Here is a 15,914-nt window from a genome sequence, read left to right on the forward strand (position 1 = left end):
CTGTTCGAGATTCTGAAAATAGTAGGGGTAAACTATAGGGAGAGACGGGTCATATACAATATGTACAACAACCAAGAGGGAATAATAAGAGTGGACGATCAAGAACGAAGTGCTCGTATTAAGAAGGGTGTAAGACAAGGCTGTAGCCTTTCACCCCTACTCTTCAATCTGTACATCGAGGAAGCAATGATAGAAATAAAAGAAAGGTTCAGGAGTGGAATTAAAATACAAGGTGAAAGGATATCAATGATACGATTCGCTGATGACATTGCTATCCTGAGTGAAAATGAAGAAGAATTAAATGATCTGTTGAACGGAATGAACAGTCTAATGAGTACACAGTATGATTTGAGAGTAAATCGGAGAAAGACGAAGGTAATGAGAAGTAGTAAAATGAGAACAGCGAGAAACATTACATCAGGATTGATGGTCACGAAGTCAATGAAGTTAAGGAATTCTGCTACGTAGGCTGTAAAAATAACCAATGACGGACGGAGCAAGGAGGACATCAAAAGCAGACTCGCTATGGCAAAAAAGGCATTTCTGGCCAAGAGAAGTCTACTAACATCAAATACCGGCCTTAATTTCAGGAAGAAATTTCAGAGGATGTACGTCTGTAGTACAGCATTCTATGGTAGTGAAACATGGACTGTGGGAAAACCGGAACAGAAGAGAATCTAAGCATTTGAGTTGTGGTGCTATAGACGAATGTTGAAAATTAGGTGGAGTGATAAGGTAAGGAATGAGGAGATTCTACGCAGAATCGGAGAGGAAAGGAATATGTGGAAAGCACTGATAAGGAGAAGGGACAGGATGATAGGACATCTGCTAAGACATCAGGGAATGACTTCCATGGTAGTAGAGGGAGCTGTAGAGGGCAAAAACTGTAGAGGAAGACAGAGATTGGAATACGTCAAGCAAATAATTGAGGACGTAGGTTGCAAGTGCTACTCTGAGATGAAGAGGTTAGCACAGGAAAGGACTTTGTGGCGGATCGCATCAAACCAGTCAGTAGACAGATGAGCAAAAGAAAAATAAATATTGTATAACGAACTGCTAACTGCCATATCGACTACGGTAGCGCTACCTTCATAAACAGTACACAGTCATCCGTGATATGTCCACAGTGGAGTTAACTACTGTTTACACAGCGTGATTGGTTGTCAAACATGGAATATTAATCACTACGGCAAACAACGGAAACTGTGAAGAGTAATGGTTGAACCATAGTTAACTCCCGAATAATAAAAACGTGCAAACGAAAGGGCTAAATGATTGTGAACACGAAGTTCAGCTCTCTCAGAGCATGCACTGAAATCTGCATTCCTTACTTTGAACAGCTTTTGTAACTGCTGTTGTTAACAGGAACAAGTTACCCATGTCAGGAAAAAGAAATTTTTTTCCGACCATTAGTTCGCGATCCCAGGGTACTCAGATTGTTCAAAAATGTTCAGATATGTGTGAAATCTTATGGGACTTAACTGCTAAGGTCATCAGTCCCTAAGCTTACACACTACTTAACCTAAATTTTCCTAAGGACAAACACACACACACACACACACACACACACCCATGCCCGAGGGAGGACTCGAACCTCCGCCAAGATCAGCCTCTCAGTCCATGACTGCAGCTCCTTAGACCACTACTCAGATTACGACTTATAAAGGCTATATAATTTCGAATCGAAACATTTCGGATATGCTGTATAATTTACGATATCTTTTTGGAAAAATATAAAAGATAACATAAATAATATTGTAATATCTATGTCCCTTCGTCTCCATAAATTATTGTAATCAGTTCTGCGATGGTGGGAGACTAAAGAAATTATCAGTGGAGGACTGCTTTCTTGTAAGAAACGGCATTCATTGCATAATTTTTAATTACAGCAAGATACATACCCTAAGTTTTTACTTGCTTTAAAAAATATTGTTAATACGACTAATAGGCATTAAAATTCTCGAAATAGTTTTGAATAAAGTAAATAATGAGTTAAGACAGGAAGGAATTACACACACTGTCTGCAAGTGGCCATTGATTTAATTCCATGGGGAAAGGTGAAAATTTGTGCCAGACTGGGATTCGAACCTGGATCTCGTGCTGACTAGGCACTGCGCCATCCTGACACAGTGGTCATCGCAACTACACGGGCTAGCACGCCTCCAGTCAGAACGAAGTCTCATCCCATCCACACACAACTAACGTAGTGCCCCTTGACCATTATCCTCATTACTTGCAGCATTTCGCAGATTCTCGTAAGCGTTCGAACCTGGTGAGCATCTGCAATGAAGAGATCACTGGCCGTCCTCGCCTTATGCCTCCTGTCCGAAAGAGCAGACGTGACATATACATAAATAATAAGTTGTGACTGTAAGATTTGTGATATTGATGTAGACAAAACGAAGTATGCATACACTAAAACCAATAATTCTTTATCTGAAAGTAGTCATCACAGTTTAGACTCGATACAAATTACTCTTACAGTGTGAGGGGTAGTTGTAAAGTTTAATTATAACTTCGAAAAAATATATTTGTGTAATTAACTTTTTTTTACTTTCTTGACGTACATGTCTTCAGTATTAGTACACATTGAAAACCAAGGACCGCTATACTGCCTCTAGAGGGCCCAAAACAAACTTACGAAGCCCTCTGATAATGTGTAATATCGTGCGGTAATTCGTTTTCTGCATTCGGAGGAGAACAAGCGTGCAACAATCCACGCTGAGTTTGTCGAAGAATTTGGGAACAGTGTGATGGTGACGGATGCGCTTACAGGTCAGGAAAATGTGCGTGACAAAGGACGAAGTGGCAGACCATCTCTCTACAAAGCAGTCGTAAGAGAAATTGCGGCCCTCCTGCTCGAAGACCGGAGTCAGGCATGAGTTGAAAAATCAGTCACGGGCCAGTTCTTGACATTTTGTACCACGTCTTGAGCATGACAAAGACCGAACACTCATACATGCTGCTTATTTGTACTATCAAATTTTGATTCACCCGTCCTCCTCCTTCACCTTCCTCCTCCCCCACCCTCTCCCAAGAACCGTATTACCTGAGTGACTTTTACCTGTTTACTCGTATGAGGAGTCATTTCCATACTGACTGTGAGATGGTTTACGAGGTGAAACATTTATTGAAAAGTCACGATATAGATTTCTACAATCAAGCTCTTCATTCAGTCATCCATAGTTTGGAAAAAAATGTGTCGCATCAAAGGGTGAATACGGAGACAAAATCAGCGCGTTTCAATGACGAAAGCTTTTTTCGAGGCGTCTACTTCATATTATATATAGAACTTTGCTTCCTGCCTTTTTTCTCGAAGTTCGAAGCATTATTGTGAAGAACCTACAAAAAAAGTACTATTCAAAGTATTGACCATCGCTGGCCTCTACATTGTCCCATCTTTCGGGTAACATACGAATCCCGCAGCGAAAGAACTGGATGTCTTTTGATGAGATCCACGAATCGATCCATTTTTGCACGTGTTCGTGTGACCGGAAGTGTTGGTCTGCCCATTGATCGAAAAAGGTGGTAATCAGAGGGAGCAACGTCTAGCGAATGCGGCAGATGGGGTAGAACTTCCCATTTCAACGCTTCCAAAAATGTTTTGGCGGGTTTTGAGACATGGGGTCTAGCAGTGTCATGCTGAAAAATCACATTTTCATTCTATTGCTGTATCGTGGGCATTTGTCTTTCAGTGTAAGTCTCAAACGCATCAGTTGCTTTCGATGACATCTCCTGTGACTGTTCCTGTTGGCTTCGGTACGTTTAAAAACCTTATTTGGACACTATTATGGCGGCCTACGACATCATAATACCCATTCTCGAAGCGTTGAAACCATTCTCTGAACGCTCGTTCATTAAAAGGTGCCGTTCTATAGGTCTTAGCCAGCATTTTAAGAGCGTCAGCTGGAGATTTCTACACGCTAAAGCGGGAAAGTATGTCAACGGCCTTGCCGCAGTGGATACAGCGGTTCCCGTGATATCACCGAAGTTAAGCGCTGTCGGCCGTGGCTGGCAGTTGGATGGGTGGCCATCCAGCCGCCATGCGCTGTTGCCATTTTTCGGGGTGCATTCAGCCTCGTGATGCCAAATGAGGAGCTACTCGACCGAATAGTAGCGGCTCCTGTCAAAGAAAACCATCATAATGACTGGGGAGAGCGGTGTACTGACCACATGCCTCTCCTATCCACATCCGCAACTGAGGACGACATGGCGGTCGGATGGTCCCGATGGGCCACTTGTGGACTGAAGACGGAGTGCTAACGGTGCTAAAGCGGAAAATTAAAACTTCCAGCAAATGACGGGAATTGTGTTCTTAAATTGACATAGGCCTACTCAATCGAGAATAATTTTAAAATGCAATTACAAATCGACTAATATTTTGATGGCGTTAAGTTTACAAATGTCTAAGCTTACTGCATGAGACTTACGACCTACCACCTGCATCGTCATATGCCACTGTTGCCGCCTATTTAAAAATGGCAGAAGAAAGTTTGCAGAGCTAATGGATGCCCTTATTTTCAGACCTGCTGGCATGATTTTCCCTTCCGAGTTCCGTTGTTCTGCAGTCAAACAAAACGTATAGCAACGGAGTGAGAAATTGGCTTACCATATTTTGTTGAGCCACGGGTGCTTTGTTGGAAGCGGGTGATGTCTTCTTCATCAGTTGCATGGTCAGTTGGGAAGCAGCCACTGGTGGCATGGGTGGCATGGGCGGCGCGGGTGGCACATGCACACTGAAGGTGGCTGCGCCAGACCACCAGAAGGTGGTGCGGTCGGGCGAGTAGGTGCCCATGAGGATGATCGGCACTCGAAGCGCAGGTGCGAGAGACTCCTCGGCGGCGATCAGGAGAGAAGACATCTCGTGCACGCTGGCAAGGGACTCCGTCTCGTCGAGGTCAACTGGGGTGCCGAGAACGGGTTGTGGGCTGGCGACGAAGAAGAGCGGTGACGAACACTGCTGTCCATCGTGTAGATAGGTGTCTAACGTGGTGTTCCCCAAGTAACGCATCTGCAGCGCGAATTGGCCGCTCCACCAGCTGATGGAGAAGTTGGCAGGGGCACCGTGAGTGAAGGTCGGGAAGGAGAAGCTGCCCTTAAGCGACGCGCCGCCCGCACCGTCGCTGACCAGGGAGCCACTCCACTGGATGCCACTGCTGAAGACGGGCACTCCGGGAGTCAAGCTCGCACCCGCAGCCAACGCTACCGTGTCGAAGGGATGGGCGGGAAGTGCGGCGGGCAGTTCTCCACTCCACCACGTCACGCCGCTGCTCGTGGTCACGCTACCAGAGAGAACCGAGACCGGTACCATGACGCGCTTCTCCTTCGGCTTGGCCACGGCCGCCAAGACGTTCAGAGCCGGGAGTGGCGGCGGAGGCGGTAGAGGCAGGATGAGCGTCGCATTGCCGTCCCAAGTGAAAAACGTCTTGTCCGGCGAGAGTATACCGTGAATCAGCAAGGGCGCCCTGGGTACTCCGGGTCCCAGACCGCCGGCCACCAGCAGCTGCTCGGCGTACTTCTGCACCTCCTCCGGTTTCGCCGTAGTCAGCACGAACTTGGGCTTAGTCGTCTCCAGCCTCAGCGGCGACCAGTAAGAGCCCGACATGTCGATGGTTCCGTTCATGGTCGAATTCCACGCGAGCATGACGTCGAAAGAGAAAGTGCCGCTGGACCACTCTACGGAGAAGTTGAGCGGCGGGCCGTCGTGGTATTTGGGCGCGGTGTAGGTGCCCTGGAGGCGAGCCGTGGCTGAGGAGGCGTCGGCTGTGAAGTGGCCGTCCCAGTAGATGCCGCGGCCGGCGAAGAAAGGCCCCCCGGCCGGGACTGGGCCGGTGGCGGCCAGGGTGTCGAAGAGCGGCAGGGGCAGCCGCAGCGGTAGCGCGCCGCTCCAGACGGTGCTGCCCGCTGCGGTGATGGAGCCCCCGGTGACGGTGCCCCCGAGGGCGACGTGCGGGATCTTCGTCTTGGTAGCGGGCGCTGCGGCTCGGACGGCGCTGGCGCCCTCGAACAGCGAGACGCGCGCGATGCCGGGCCGCGCGAAGGCGCCGCTCGGGCCCGCCTTCCACAGCGACCAGTCGGGGCGCACCAGCTCGCTGCAGTTGCGGCGCACGTTGTCGCCGGCTGCGGCGCGCATCACCCACGGCTGCGAGCGCGTCAGGTTGTCCGAGTTGTCGCACAGGATGGCCGCCAGGCTCGTCTTGCGCAGCTCCGCCAGTTGCTCTGTTTGCAGGAAACGTCTCGTTAACCAAAACACAGTCGGGCGAACCTGAACGCATGCTGTATAAAGTACCGGGTGATCAAAAAGTCAGTATAAATTTGAAAACTGAATAAATCGCGGAATAATGTAGATAAAGAGGTACAAATTGACACACATGCTTGAAATGACATGGGGTTTTATTAGAACCAAAAATATACGAACGTTCAAAAAATGGCCGACAGATGGCTCTTCATCTGATCAGAATAGCAATAATTAGCAGTACGCAGTTCTTGGTAGTGCGGTAGCGTTCTCGCTTCCCACGCCCGGGTTCCCGGGTTCGATTCCCGGCGGGGTCAGGGATTTTCTCTGCCTCGTGATAACTGGGTGTTGTGTGATGTCCTTAGGTTAGTTAGGTTTAAGTAGTTCTAAGTTCTAGGGGACTGATGACCATAGATGTTAAGTCCCATAATGCTCAGAGCCATTTGAACCAATAATTAGCATAACAAAGTAAGACAAAGAAAAGATGATGTTCTTTACAGGAAATGCTCAATTTGTCTACCATCATTCCTCAACAATAGCTGTAGTCGAAGAACAATGTTGTGAATAGCACTGTAAAGCATGTCCGGAGTTATGGTGAGGCATTGGCGTCGGATGTTGTCTTTCAGCATCCGTAGAGATGTCGGTCGATCACGATACACTTGCGACTTCATGTAACCCCAAAGCCAATAAACGCACGGACTGAGGTCTGGGGACGTGGGATGCCAAGCATGACGGAAGTGAAGGCTGAGCACACGATCATCACCAAACGACGCGCGCAAGAGATCTTTGACGCGTCTAGCAGTATGGGGTGGAGTGCCATGCTGCATAAACATCGTACCTTCCAGCAGGTGTTTATCAGCCAGGCTGGGGGTGATGCGATTCTGTAACATATCGGCATATCCCTCACGCGTCACGGTAGCAATTAGCGCCATCTGTCGGACATTTTGTGAGCTTTTTTTTGGGTTCTAATAAAACCCCATGTCATTCCAAGCATGTGTGTCAATTTTTACCTCTCTATCTACATTATTGCGTGGTTTATTAAGCTTTCAAATTTATACTGACTTTTTGATCACCCAGTACATGCTGAGATTCACCAAAGTTGTATTTTTTATGGGAAGAAAACATGGTCCAAATAGCATTCTCTTTATTATCTGTGCAATTGGTACGTTTCAATTGTGGGTCATTTTCAAGCACATACACATATCAAAAAACGTTTTGGATCACCCCGTTTCCAAGAACCACTGGAGACAGACGTTGACTGTGGACATTGTATCACACACACAGTCCCTTTGACTGTTCAAAGATGTCATTACACCCGCCCATCCGGCCGGTGTGGCCGAGCGGTTCTAGGAGCTTCAGTCGGAAACCGTGAGACCGCTACGGCTGCAGGTTCGAATCCTGCCTCGGCCATGCATGTGTGTGTGGTGTCCTTAGCTTAGTTAGGTTTAATTAGTTCTACGTTCTAGGGGACTGATGACCTCAGAAGTTTAGTTCCATAGTGCTCAGAGCCATTTGAGCCAGACCCGCCCAAAGATGTAAACAACCATGCAAGAGCAGCGCCCATTAGACGGAGGGGGTCTGACAGCCGATCAGTTCCGGTCATTCCACCAGAAAGGAAATACATGGCTCGTGTTGTCCTTAGTTCAACCATTCCTAGACGGTCAGTACTGTGGTTTGATATCGTTCGCATTGTTACTTTATGCCAGGAAGGGCTCTCAACTAGGTAAGAGTGCAGGCGTCTGGGAGTGAACCAAAGCGATGTTGTTCGGACGTGGAGGAGATGCAGAGAGACAGGAACCGTCGATGACGCGCCCCGTTCAGGCCGCTCAGATGCTACTACTGCAGTGGATGAGCGCTACCTACGGATTACGGCTCGGAGGAATGCAGACAACAGCGCCACCATCTTTAATAATGCTTTTCGTACAGCCACAGGACGTCGTGTTACGACTCAAACTCTGCGCAATAGGCTGCATGATGCGCAACTTCACTCCCGACGTCGATGGCGAGCTCCATCTATGCAGCCACGACACCAAGCAGTGCGGTGCAGATGGGCCCAACAACATTCCGAATAGACCGCTCAGGATTGGCATCATGTTCTCTTCACCGATGAGTGTCGCATACGCCTCCAAACAAATAATCGTCGCAGACGTGTTTGGAGGCAGCCTGGTCAGGCTGAACGCCTTAGACACACTGTCCAGTGAGTGCAGCAAGGTGGAGGTTCCCTGCTGTTTTGGGGTGACATTAAGTGAGGCCGACGTACGCCGCTGGTGGTCATGGAAGGTGCCGTAACAGCTGTACGATACGGGGATGCCATCCTCCGACCGAAAGTGCAACCGTATCGGCAGCATATTGGCGAGGCATTCATCTTCATGATCTACAATTCGCGCCCCCATGGTGCACATCTTGTGAATGACTTCCTTCCTCGACTAGAGTGGCCGCATGTTCTCCAGAGATGAACAATCTCGTACATGCCTGGGATAGACTGAAAAGGGCTGTTAATCGACGACGTGACCCACCAACCAGTCTGAAGGATCTACGCCGAATCGCCGTTGAGGAGTGAGATAATCTGGACCAACAGTGTCTTGATGAACTTGTGGACAGTATGCCACGACGAATACAGGCATGCAAAAATTCAAGAGGACGTGCTACTGTGTATGGTGGTACAACATGCAATGTGTGGTTTTCATGAGCAATGAAAAGGGTGGAAATGGCGTTTATATTGATCTCTATTCCAATTTTCTGTACAAGTTTCGGAACTCTGGGAACCGAGGTGATACAAAACTTTTTTTTGATCTGTGTATGTTGAGATTCCAGTTCATTTCACATTCTAATACATCGCTGGTACACGTGGAAGGATACACAAAACTTCAAAATAATGTTAACGCAGGTAAGGCACGTGTCGCGCTGGACTTTGTGTGTTCAGTACGGACTTGGCATCAGTGCAGGTTGTTTACTAGTTGCGCACATTTCGTATGTGTACTCTGTGGCAGAGGTCGACGTGCAATGAAAGAATTAATAGAGCTCGAAAGAAGGCAGCTTGTGGTGGCCCGATTAGCTGGAGCATCAGGAACCAAGACAGCCAACTTATTGAATGTTTCAAGAGCAACTCTTTCAACAGTCATGAAAGCCTACACAAAACACGGAAAGACATCGTCGTGTCGACCTAATAGTGGGCGCAAATCATAACTAAATGACAGAGATCGTCGTACGCTAACACGAATTGTGTCAAAACAGCACGAAACTACGGCGGCTAAAGTGACTGCAGAGCTCAACAGCCATCTTCGAGACTCCGTATCTATCGACGCTGTCCGCCGATAACTCCATAAAGCGAATATTCATGGACGACATGCTATACAGAAACAATTAGTGACGACAGCCAACGCAAAGAAGCGTAAAACATGGTGTCATGAGCATGAATCCTGGACGGCTGCTCAGTGGCAGCACATCATACGGTCAGACGAGTGAACGTATTCGTTATTTCCAACATCGGGCCGGGTTTGCGTCCGGAGAACGCCAATAGAAGCTTACAATCGTGATTGCTTGATTCCAAAGGATAAGCATGGAGGTGGAAGTGTGATGGGGTGGGCAGCGGTATCATGGTATTCTGCTGGTGCCATCATTAGGTTCAAAGGTCATGTTACAGCCACCGATTATGTGAACAGTTTAGGTGATCAAGTGCACCCCATGATTCAAATGCTGTTCCCCAACAACGATGCCATATTTCAGGACGATAATGCACCCATTCACACAGCCAGTACAATCGTAGTATGAAGAGCATGCAACTGAACTGCAGAGTCTTCCCTGGCTAGCAGTCCCTGGACTTGAACATTATTGAACCCTTGTCTGCGGTATTGGAGCGCAGACTCCGGAGCAATTTCTGACCGAAGAATGGCAGAAAATTCCACTGGAGACTACATAATCATTATATGCCAATATTCCAAGAAGAAGCGCAGCTGTATTACGGGTAAATGGGGCTCCAACCATTCTCAAGTAAGTAGAGGTGTTTACATTATTTTTCCTGTCTCCTGTAAAACGTATTTGTTCTTGTGCGTGGCAAAAAAACAATACAACTGTTTATGATTACGTAATATTACATCACACTTCTGTGCGTAATTGGCACAAAAACCGTACAAGAGTTAACATTATTACGTACTCATTTACAATATTGCATTGTGTCTGCCCGCATCTCGTGGTCGTGCGGTAGCGTTCTCGCTCCCCACGCCCGGGATCCCGGGATCGATTCCCGGCGGGGTCAGGGATTTTCTCTGCCTCGTGATGGCTGGGCGCTGTGTGGCGTCCTTAGGTTAGTTAGGTTTAAGTAGTTCTAAGTTCTAGGGGACTGATGACCATAGATGTTAAGTCCCATAGTGCTCAGAGCAATTTGAACCATTTTTTGAATCATTGTTTCTGTGCCACGTACACAACGTAATACGATGCAACTTCGTCCACACGTACCAGCGATGTGTTCCAATGTGAAATGAACCTGGAAACTTAAGATATGTTCTTGAGAATGACCCATGGTTGAAAATGGCCAGTCGTACAGATAATAAAAATTATACAGCCTACTTGTTGCACATTTTCATCCTCAGAGACACAACAACAAAACATTAAAGCAGCACTGTCGCGATACGATAAACAGCAATCGCTATAGGCTACAATCCGACCTTTATCAAAGGGGGAAGCGTGATGGTACGCATTTTCAGTTTTATGTGCAGCTACCGGTTTGAGGCGATGTCTCATTCTTAAGCGAAGCCTAATTATTATCCAGCTGCTATCAGCATATATAGTATGTATAATAATAAATGGCCTAAAAGCATATGGGTGAAAGTACACGACACTAGGCCGGCCGCTGTGGCCGAGCGGTTCTAGGCCCTTCAGTCTGGAACTGCGTGACCGCTACGATCGCAGGTTCGAATCCTGCCTCGGGCATGAATGTGTGTGATGTCCTTAGGTTAGTTAGGTTTAAGTAGTTGTAAGTCTAGGGGACTGATGACCTCAGACTTCAAGTCCCACAGTGCTCAGAGCCATTTGAACTACTTCACTCCAGGAACATTCTGCTGGCTACCATACTCTCGAGACATGAACAGTATTGAGCATATCTGGGTTATCCTGCAACGTGCCGTTCAGAAGAGATCTACATGTATATCTAGATCTACATCCATTCTCCGCAAGCCACCTGACGGTGTGTGGCGGAGGGTACCTTGAGTACCTCTATCGGTTCTCCCTTCTATTCCAGTCTCGTATTGCTCGTGGAAAGAAGGATTGTCGGTATGCTTCTGTGTGGGCTCTAATCTCTCTGATTTTATCCTCATGGTCTCTTCGCGAGATATACGTAAGAAGAAGCAATATACTGCTTGACTCTTCGGTGAAGGTATGTTCACGAAACTTCAACAAAAGCCCGTACCGAGCTATTGAGCGTCTCTCCTGGAGAGTGCTCCACTGGAGTTTATCTATCATATCCGCAACGCTTTTGCGGTTACTAAGTGATCCTGTAGCGAAAGGCCTTGCTCTCCGTTGGATTTTCTCTATCTCTTCTATCAACCCTATCTGGTACGGATCCAACACTGCTGAGCAGTATTCAAGCAGCAGGGGAACAAGCGTAGTGCAACCTAATACCTTTGTCTTCTGATTGCATTTCCTTAGGATTCTTCCAATGAATCCCAGTCTGGCATCTGCTTTACCGACGATCAACTTTATATGATCATTCCATTTTAAATCACTCCTATTGTGTACTCCCAGATAATTTATGGCACTAACTGCTTCCAGTTGCTGACTTGCTATATTGTAGGTAAATGATAAGGGATCTTTCTTTCTATGTGTTCGCAACACATTACAGTTGTCTACATTGAGATTCAATTGCCATTCACTGCACTATGAGACAATTTGCTGCAGATCCTCTTGCATTTCAGTACAATTTTCCATTGTTACAACCTATCGATATACCACAGCATCATCCGCAAAAGCCTCAGTGAACTTCCGATGTCATCCACAAGGTCATTTATGTATATTGTTAATAGCAACAGTCCTACGACACTCCCCTGCGGCACACCTGAAATCACTCTTACTTCGGAAGACCACCTCTTCGTACTCTTACAGATTTATGGACAACCCTGCAAGATTCATGGTGTCAATTCCCTCCAGAGGTACTTCAGACATCAGTCGAGTCAATGCCACGTCGTGCTGCGCCACTTCCGCGTGCTCGCGGGGGCCCTACACGTTATTGGGCAGGTGTACCAGTTCCATTGGCTCTTCAGTATAACAATCTCCGTACCGATGTTTTTGGGTTGTATTTAAGCTGAAGCAAAAACTGTAGCAATGGTTTAACACCTCGCCTTACACACTTGGCGACAGGAGGAGCTTACCAGGAGTGAAGGCCTGCGGCTGCTGCGAGGTCTCGTACCAGTAGCGGTCGCCCTGCTTGAGGCGAATGAACTGGTCCGTGATGAGGCAGGTGGCGGTGGGCCCCAGCAGCGAGCCGTCCAGCGGGATCTCGGACAGCATGCCCGTGTACAGGTCCACGTCGCCCACGGTCCTGCAACGACAACGGCGGCACTCTGTGAAACTCAGATCGGCAGCGTCTGACGGCGAGTGCAGTGAGCTGGAAGCAATGGCGGGCCCCTACTTGTACAGCGCGGAGAGCCTGCTGATGCTGTCCGGGTCGATGACGCCGGCCAGGTCGGAGAAGTCGAGGGGCTTCGGGAAGCCGCAAAACTCGCGCCACGCCGGGTAGCCGGGCAGGCCGTGGTCGCGGCCGCGCTGGATGTTGAGCGACACGAGGTCCAAGCCGTGGCGCGCCGGCGCCGTCGCGTTGCCTTGCGCGAACAGCTTCTGCGTCAGCTGCAACCACGACGGGCCAATCCGCAACGCTAACCCTCTCCCATCACATTCAAAAACAGTAATAAAGTATACACAATACCTAATACGGGGAAGTAGTGCACTTTTAGCTTGTTACACAACTGGCCATTAAAATTGCTACACCAAGAAGCAATGCAGATGATGAACGGGTATTCATTGGACAAGTATATTATGCTACAACTGAGGTGTGATTACATTTCCACGCAATTTGGGTGCATAGATCATGAGAAATCAGTACCTAGAACAACCACCTCTGGCCGTAATAAGGGCCTTGATGCGCGTGGGCATTGAGTGGAACAGAGCTTGGATGGCGTGTACAGGTACAGCTGCCCATGCAGCTTCAACACGATACCACAGTTCATCAAGAGTAGTGACTGGTATATTGTGACGAGCCAGTTGCTCGGCCACCATTGACCAGACGTTTTCAGTTGGTGAGAGATCTGGAGAATGTGCTGGACAGGGCAGCAGTGGAACATTTTCTGTATCCAGAAAGGCCTGTACAGGTCCTGCAACATGCGGTCGTGCTTTATCCTGCTGAAATGTAGGGTTTCACAGGGATCGAAGGAAGGGTAAAGCCACGGGTCATAATATATCTGAAATGTAACGTCCACTGTTCAAAGTGCCGTCAATGCGAACAAGAGGTGACCGAGACATGTAACCAGTGGCACCCCATACCATCACACCAGGTGATATGCCAGTATGGTGATGATGAATACATGCTTCCAATATGCGTTCACTACAGTGTCACCAAACACGGGTGCGACCGTCATGATGCTGTAAAATGAGCCTTGATTCATGCGAAAAAATGACGTTTTGCCATTCGTGCACCCAGGTTCGTCGTTGAGTACACCATCGCAGGCGCTCCTGTCTGTGATGCAGCTTCAAGGGTAACCGCTGCCATGGTCTCCGAGCTGATAGTTCATGCTGCTGAAAACTTCTTCGAACTGTTCGTACAGATGGTTATTGTCTTGAAAACGTGCTCATCTGTTGACTCAGGGATCGAGACGTGGCTGCACGATCCGTTACAGCCATGCGGATAAGATGCCTGTCATCTCGACTGCTAGTGATACGAGGCCGTTGGGATCGAGCACGGCGTTCCATATTACCCTCCTAAACCCACCGATTCTGTTTTCTGCTAACAGTCATTGGATATCGATCAACGCGAGCAGCAATGTCGCGATACGATAAACCGCAATCGCAATAGGTTACAATCCGACCTTTATCAAAGTCGGAAACGGGATGGTACGCATTTCTCCTCCTTACACGAGGCATCACAACAACGTTTCACCAGACAACGCCGGTCAACTGCTGTTTGTGTATGAGAAATCGCTTGGAAACTTTTCTCATGTCAGCACATTGTAGGTGTCACCACCGGCACAAACCTTGTGTGAATGCTCTGAAAAGGTAATCATTTGCATATCCCAGCATCTTATTCTTGTCGGTTAAATTTCGTGTCTGCAGCACGTCCTCTTCTTGATGTAGCAATTTTAATGGCCAGTAGTGTATTATGAGGCTTAAGCTACGTTTTCCTAGTCGCGGAAATTCATCGCAGCGTGCTTTGAAACACGTTTGCGTCTTTTGCTGTCCGATGCGTGCTGCAGGGCGCCGCGTGATACGTTTTCCTATGCGTGGGGTGGTATGTACCAATACATAAAAAATAAACCTGGTGTTTTTTTTACGAGGGTCACTCCAAAAAAATGCACACTATTTTTGTAAAAATACTGTTTTTATTCTGCATGTGTGAAAGTTTTACTGTGTGTACAAACATCCTTCCCGCTTGTTTTGAAACTTAGTTCAACCTGTTCCCGTGAGTGGCGCCGTCACAGCATGTCTTCAAGATGGCTGTTGGACTTGACGTTCGTCAGAAGCAAAGTGCTGTCATAGAATTCCTGTGCTGTGAAAACGAGACAGTGGGAAACATCCACATGAGTTAAAAAAGGTGTATGGAGGTGCTGCTGTCGATCGCAGTACAGGCAAGCAGGTTACGTGATGAAAGCGAGCAATATTGATGATTGTCCTCACAGTGGCAGGCCTCGTACTGCACGCACTACGGACAATGTGCAGAGAGTTAACGAGTTGGTGACTGCTGACCGACGCATCACAGTGAACGAATTGTTCACTGTTGGGATAGGACAAGGAAATGTTTGCAGAATACTGAAAGTGTTGGCGTTAGAAAAGGTTTATGCCAGGTGGGTTCCCAGGATGTTGACAGTGGCTCACAAAGAAACAAGAAAAACGGTATTCAGAAAACTTCTGGAACAGTACGAGAATGGTGAAGATGAATTTCTTAGAAGAATTGTGACAGGTGATGAAAAACATGGCTGCTTCATTTTTCACCAGAGACGAAGAGGCAATCAGTGGAGTGGCCACATGTAAATTCACCCAAGAAAAAAAAAATTCAAAACCATACCTTCTGCTGGAAACGTTATGCCTACGGTGTTTTTCGATTCCGAAGAACTCTTGCTTGTGGACATCATGCCAAGTGGAACCACCATAAATTCTAATGCATATGTGACGACAACGAAGAAACTTCAAGCTCGACTGAGTCGTGTTCGACCACATCGGCAAAAGCAGGATGTTTTGCTGTTGCAGGACAATGCACGGCCATATGTCAGTAAAAAAACCATGTAAGTGATCACAAAACCCGCATGGACAACACTGAAACACCCGCCTTACAGTCCTGACCTGTCTCCATGTGACTATCATCTCTTTGCGAAACGGAAAGACTCTCTTCGTGGAACAAGGTTTGAAGATGATGACTCCCTTGTGCACACTGCCAAAGAGTGGCTCCAACAGGTTGGTCCAGAATTTTACCGTGCGGGTA

At 47.6% G+C, this 15,914-nt stretch overlaps 1 protein-coding gene across 2 annotated transcripts in view; it reads right to left on the reverse strand.

Moving 5' to 3' along the window:
• The window catches only part of LOC126268048 (uncharacterized), a 220,277-nt gene that overhangs the window by 14,148 nt on the left and 190,215 nt on the right, over positions 1-15,914 (reverse strand). For both annotated transcript variants that reach the window (XM_049973475.1, XM_049973474.1), the window contains 3 exons: positions 12,858-13,072; positions 12,598-12,767; positions 4,610-6,219 (listed from right to left, as the gene is read on the reverse strand). In XM_049973475.1, coding sequence (XP_049829432.1) covers positions 4,610-6,219; positions 12,598-12,767; positions 12,858-13,072 — 1,995 coding nt within the window. The remainder of the gene's footprint in view (positions 1-4,609; positions 6,220-12,597; positions 12,768-12,857; positions 13,073-15,914) is intronic.

The sequence above is a fragment of the Schistocerca gregaria genome, chromosome 4 (genome assembly GCF_023897955.1).
Source record: "Schistocerca gregaria isolate iqSchGreg1 chromosome 4, iqSchGreg1.2, whole genome shotgun sequence".
NCBI classification, from domain to species: domain Eukaryota; kingdom Metazoa; phylum Arthropoda; class Insecta; order Orthoptera; family Acrididae; genus Schistocerca; species Schistocerca gregaria.